Genomic DNA, 6115 nt, shown 5'->3' on the forward strand with positions numbered 1-6115 from the left:
AACCATCTGCACTCTGCCCATTGGTGCCCAATTTCTTTTCTTTTTTCATCCTAACAGCGTGGTCGTTCAGCACATCTACATCACTTCTCACACTTTCAAGTCAATATCTGGCTTTTCCCGGGCCTTTGCTGACATTCATACTTTCCTCTATAGCGGAAAGTCAAGAAGACTGTCACGCCCGCAGCAGAGCTCCACTGTCAAGTATTACTTTCATAAAGCTACTACATACACAGTATAACATGGACATGCATATACTGTATTTGTGGAACTTATACTATTACTGGTTGATTGTAATTATATGCTGACTTGTATCGTTATGCTAAATATATTATATTTCATTGGGTGCGGGCCATTTCAGTGTAACTCTTTAATTCATCACTCCTTACCGGATGGTTGATCAGAGGCTCATTTTAAAAGCCATTGCAGACTGAGAAACTATTTTCCTTTGTCTTTATTTTCATAAAACATTGTTTGAAGTTGATTAATATTTTATGCTAACCTAAGATAAAGCTACTATAATCGGCTACCTTGACTGTCACATGAAGGTAATAATACTCATCATGTGATAAGTAACAGAAATTGCAAATTGATTCCCTAGTACTCATATAAATAGCTTGAGGTGTAGAACCAGTCACTCAGTCAGTCCTTACTTATCAGACTGTGAAGGTTAGACAATGGAGTCCTCTGCCTGTAAGCTCTATCATGTAGATGGCTTTGATTCCAGACAATATCTGGAGATATACTTTTCAGATAAACCTGAAATGGTCTTTGCAGAGGAGACCTTGAAATTCCCCATTGAAAATCTTACAAAAACGTTCACAGCTGGTATGTATCTTTCTATGTTTAACTATTATTATATATTTTTCCTAGTCCGTTTATTTACTTTACTTTTTCCTACTTTTATTATGGAGCTATATTCATCCCTACAACACAACTGTATCTTATTATCAATATCACTCTGTGCCTAAAGTAACATACAGTAGGGTTAGGAGCAGAGCTCTTGTACCTCTTGGAAGAGATAGTTGTCAGCAAGAGAGGTTAATGAATTTGTTGAACCTAATCGTTTTGGCTGTAAGAGATTTTCAACAAATGTCTGGATAATTAAAATCTCCCATGATCACTGGAGGCCTATTTAGATGTAACGAATCTTAGGAAATGTGACAGACATCACAGAGTCCGGGGGCAGGTACCTCAGGATACGCAGAGAGGCCAAGTAAAAAAAGTACATCACCCAGCTCCCTTTACCTGTAAAGGGAATCCGTGACCACAATTATGCTGCGGGACGATGACCAATACTCGTTCCCCGCTTACACTCGCTCCCGTGCTATTGCACGGAAGCTAGTATCACAGGCTCTCTGACAGAAAGGCCAACAGGTTGACAGAGAGGCTGTAGGATATTTCACTCCTCGCACTCCTTCGCCCCTCTCCATTGACTTAACATAGCGGATATTCAATACTGAGCGGCTGCTATATACACTAAATGATGATCATCCATAATTTATGCAGCAAAAAGGATGGACGATGAGCTGAATGATCATCGTTCAGTGTAAATAGCAGCCATTCACTACTGAATGGCCACTATGTTAAGTCAATGGAGAGGAACAGGGGTGCCCGAGGAAAGAAATATCCCGCTACCCTGCTGTGAGCCAGCGACAGTGAGCAGCATGAGAGCGAGTATGCCAGACATTCATCCCGTCTAAATGGGCCTTAGTCCTACTTTTTTGAGAACGTGGCCATCTGATGTAGAAACAGCTCATCCATATCTTCTGCTTGTCCAGGAGCCCTAAAGAAAATGTTTACAATGGCACTTTCTGTTGTTCCTGCCATGTATTCCTACCCAAACACCATCTACAGAACGGCTTTTCTCTGAAGCTAAGATCTGTGTGGAGATATAGGCTTTCATAACATAAAATGCAACACCTCCTCCATTCTTATTAGGTCTGTGTCTTATAAATAAGTAGTATCCTTAAAGCCTTGGAATAATCATGTGTATCACGCCACCAAGTTTCCGTGATGTCAATGACATTATATTTCTCTTCTCTTGTGTTAGAAGCTTTAATTCTTGTTTGTTTCCCATGCTCTGTGCATTTGTATAAAAACATGTTAGTTTGTGATCGGGGTCTCTTGCTCCTCTGCTTTCCTTTTGAATTTTTACCATTTATTTTTCCTTTCCACTTTTAATAGCAAGGTACACAGTTGTATTCATTAGCTGTATATTGTTTCCTGGCCTTTCATTTCCCTTCTCATATTGTTATAGTTTAAAGCTCTCCTGATGAGAGCAGCAAGGTGCCTGATAAACATATGCTTTCCTGCCATTGTAAGGTTCCCATTGTCTCTAGCAAGGATTCCATCGAATAGGTAATTCCCTCCATGGTCTGAAAATCCCAACCTTTGCTGATGGTACAGTTGACTATTCATGTTTTGTTTGGTAGAAATTAAAGGAAAGCATATTTACGTAATGTTAATGAATATACATTAAAAAAAAACACAAAAAGCATCACTTGTGCTATTTAGTGTATAGTAAAGTGGGTGAATGAAATAAGTTAAGGCATAAGGGGAGACCACAGTGACTCTGTAGTCCCACATATACGTGGAGCTAGCTATGTATGAGGGTCTAACATATGACTGTAGATGCTTCAATATCTGCCATTTATTCTTACAGGTCTCATTAGAGGAGAGATCTTGGTTGACCTCAGCGTTGGTCCCATGATTCATCATTTGTATGCGGCCTGTGAGTTTTTCAAACACATTATAGTGCTGAAGGCCACTGACAGATGCATCCTGGAGCTGAAAAGATGGCTGGACACACGGACCGGAGCATTTCATTGGGGCCATGCCACACAGCTTCATGTAGACACAGAGGGAAAGAGGTGAAATAATGGATCAACTATTAGGAGAAAACCTGCTGTCATTGTCATCATTGCTGCAGTACAAATGTGCTCCTATATCTCTTTTAATGCACCCATGAGGCTATTTGACTTGGCAGCAGCTACCTGACACTTGTTGCTGCAGTTAAGTTTACTGTTAATTAAAGTCTCCACGTCCTTTGTCATGTCAGGTTTGCCCAGTGGTTTCCCATTTAGTCTGCGCTGGTGGCCTTTTTTCCTGCCCATATGTATAACCTTACACTTAGCAGTGTTAAACCTCATTTGCCACTTTTCTGCCCAAACTCCCAATTCATCCAGATCCATTTGCAATTGTACACTGTCCTCTTTTGTGTTAATTACTTCACATAGTTTTGTTTCATCTGCAAATATTGCTGTTTTACTGTGCAGCCCCTCTACCAGGACATTAATAAATATACTGGACAGAATAGGCCCAATACATTTGTAATGCTAGTCTATAGTTAGAAATATAAGCCTGACACTTTGTACTCCGGTCTTGGTTGACTTCAAGTCTTTCTACCCGCACTGGGAGCCAACAATCTACAGATTACTGATATATAGTGGTAACTGCTGAGCTGTAATGCCCATAGTGATGTCAGTGGGATAATGACTTTCCTCATTTTTCCCATTTCTTTCAGAGAGCAGTTACAGGACAAAGAAGAAAAAATGAGATCAGCAATTCAACATGTTATGAAATATGACTTCGAGAAAGAAAATATAATAGAACCGCTGGACCTCCCACCAGCCGACTGTATTATCAGCGCTTGGCTTCTAGATGTTATCAGCAAAGACCATGATGATTTCAGGAGATGTCTTGGGAAGTTCTCAAGGCTGCTGAAACCTGGAGGACATATCATATTAATTGGGACTTTAAATGCAACCTATTTCACAGTCGGTAAAGACAAGATCCATGTTCTCAGATATGATGAGGATTTGGCCAGGAAAGCTCTAGTTGGAGAAGGCTTTGTTATTGATTGCTGTAAGGTTATGGAGTCAAAAGTTGTGAGTGACCTTTGTGACACTAAGGGCACCATATTCATTGTCGCCCACAAGGAGAAGTAGAAACTTAAAATTAAGTCTGCCAGTTAGTAATTCATATGTAAATCTTTCAAATAGAATTTAATAATCAAACCGGGGCTTCCTGTATGATCTCACTCTCCTACAGAATTCATAGACAATTCTATTAATGTGCCTATAGGTGTCTGCAATAGTTTAATTTAAACTTATAGTTTCATCATTGCAGTATGATGCCCGTATAGTAAGAGTCCAATGTATTCATGAAATGTAAGCTCCCCCACCCTCCAGCAACTGATTGACAGCCTTCTCCCTTTTACTGCGCATAGGGAGAAAGCTATCACTGTGCAGTGGGAGAAGCCTGCATATCATGAATACACTTCTATACTGTTTAATAGTGGTGGTAGCATGCTGCTATAATTAAGCTATAGGATATTTACAAATTACAGACATACTGCCGGAATCAGCGTGTGTGACTATTGATGCTGCTCTATGACAGAGCAGCATAATTGTGGTCACGGATTCCCTTTGCAGGTAAAGGGGGCTGGGGGGTGATGTACTTTTTTTTACTTGGCCTCTTTGTGCATTCTGAGGTACCTGCCACCGGAGTCTGTGATGCGGATGAAAATCTCTGTCACCTGCCCTAACAGCCCCGTAAGTTAGTTTGGTAAAAGGTTCCCTTTAAACAATTGGTTAGTTTGATGTTATTAAAACTTTGTGTTTGGAAACTTTATTTGGACTGAGAATAGCCCTGAGATCTCATATGATCATCTGCATTACATCAATATGGTGATAAAGGTAAATATTTAGCTTTGAACTGTGTATTTTCCTTGAGGAGATCAGGATGTCTTGCCTACTTACTACATGATTCTGAATCTTGATGTATGAGCCGTAAAATCCTCATATGTCTGAAATTCAAGAAATGAAAATGCATATAAAAAAATTAATGACCCCATTCATCGTGAACCTTTGCTCATCCTCAGGGCTCAATCACTTATTATATTTTATATAAAATCATAACTTTTCCAACAAAGAGGTGTATAAAGACTCTGCTCTGCTATATGGTTGTGTGCCTCTGTCTTCATATAACAGCATACAAAAGGTTGCTTTGTTGAATTTGCTATGAAAATCATGGTATGCTACACTTAACATGTACCGTATGCAGAGAAACATATCTCCTAACATCTGGTACCCCAAGGAACCTGTGAGGGGCTAATTCAGGTTTATGCCTTTAAATTGATAAGTGTATTTCACAGAATACTTATGTGTTTATAATTTGCGTCTTCTTCTGCTAAAGGTTTAAGCTTATACGTGTAAGGGCCGACGCTTTAATAATAGACTACAGCGACTCCATTTTGTATCTCTTTGCTTCTTTGCTTTAATACATGTATCTGTATTAATTTCAACTTTTACCTAGAAAGATGTTAGATCCCAATTATAATGACCCTGAACATGTTCCCATATGTCTTATCAGCTTTCTCTCTCCCATGTCTTCTTTCCTTGAGAAAGCTCACTCCCTTCTAGTAAGAAGCGTCCAAGAACATTTTGTTTTGATACAGTTGTCACCGGACATTGATGTATTGTTCATGTAGGAGACGTCTTTGAAAGATGTGTATTGTTAATTAAAATCTGCAGATGTTATGTAGCCTTGGGCATGCCTGGGGCATGCGCAGTAATCAAATCAATACGTCAGCAAACCTTTCCTATATCTTCTGTAACTCTGAATAAACACTTACTTCACTCATGGCAATCCCATCTTGCATGTGGCTGTCCATTTGTGTCGTCTGAGTACTCACCTCTAAAGACCAATTCGGAAGCAGACAGCATCAGCTCAACGGTCGGTTTATGACCCCCCACATTACTTGGCGACCAACGAGGGCCAGAATTTAACTCCTTACCTGCAGCCGATATCTGACAACCCTGCCTGCCGACCAGCTGGACCAGAGGCCACGGGACCCCAGATCTACAAAACACCGGTGTAAGGTAAGCCCTTGACTTACCGCCCTAGATCTGAGTTCCCCTGTCTTCAAAGTCACGTGTCGACAGAACGGTTTGTTGCTGCATGTTTATAGGATACTTCTGCCTGTTATTTACGGTGTTCTTGGTAACCGTGCTAGACGGAAGAACCCACATGTGTATATTGCCATGCTGTCTGCTGCAAGCATTGAACTTATCAGGGTTAAAATTTCTAAGTGCAACACCAATTGGGCCCACCC

General features: G+C 40.3%; 1 protein-coding gene across 1 annotated transcript; it reads left to right on the forward strand.

Annotated features, from left to right (window-relative positions):
- Positions 1-640: 640 nt before the first annotated feature.
- LOC136633455 (nicotinamide N-methyltransferase-like) lies at positions 641-5654 on the forward strand. The gene is made up of 3 exons (XM_066609208.1): positions 641-825; positions 2663-2870; positions 3524-5654. Exons 1-3 carry the CDS (start codon positions 675-677, stop codon positions 3945-3947), a joined length of 783 nt encoding a protein of 260 aa, XP_066465305.1. The 5' UTR covers positions 641-674; the 3' UTR covers positions 3948-5654.
- Positions 5655-6115: the final 461 nt, after the last annotated feature.

The sequence above is a fragment of the Eleutherodactylus coqui genome, chromosome 6, assembly GCF_035609145.1.
Source record: "Eleutherodactylus coqui strain aEleCoq1 chromosome 6, aEleCoq1.hap1, whole genome shotgun sequence".
In the NCBI taxonomy this organism is placed as follows: Eukaryota; Metazoa; Chordata; class Amphibia; order Anura; family Eleutherodactylidae; genus Eleutherodactylus; species Eleutherodactylus coqui.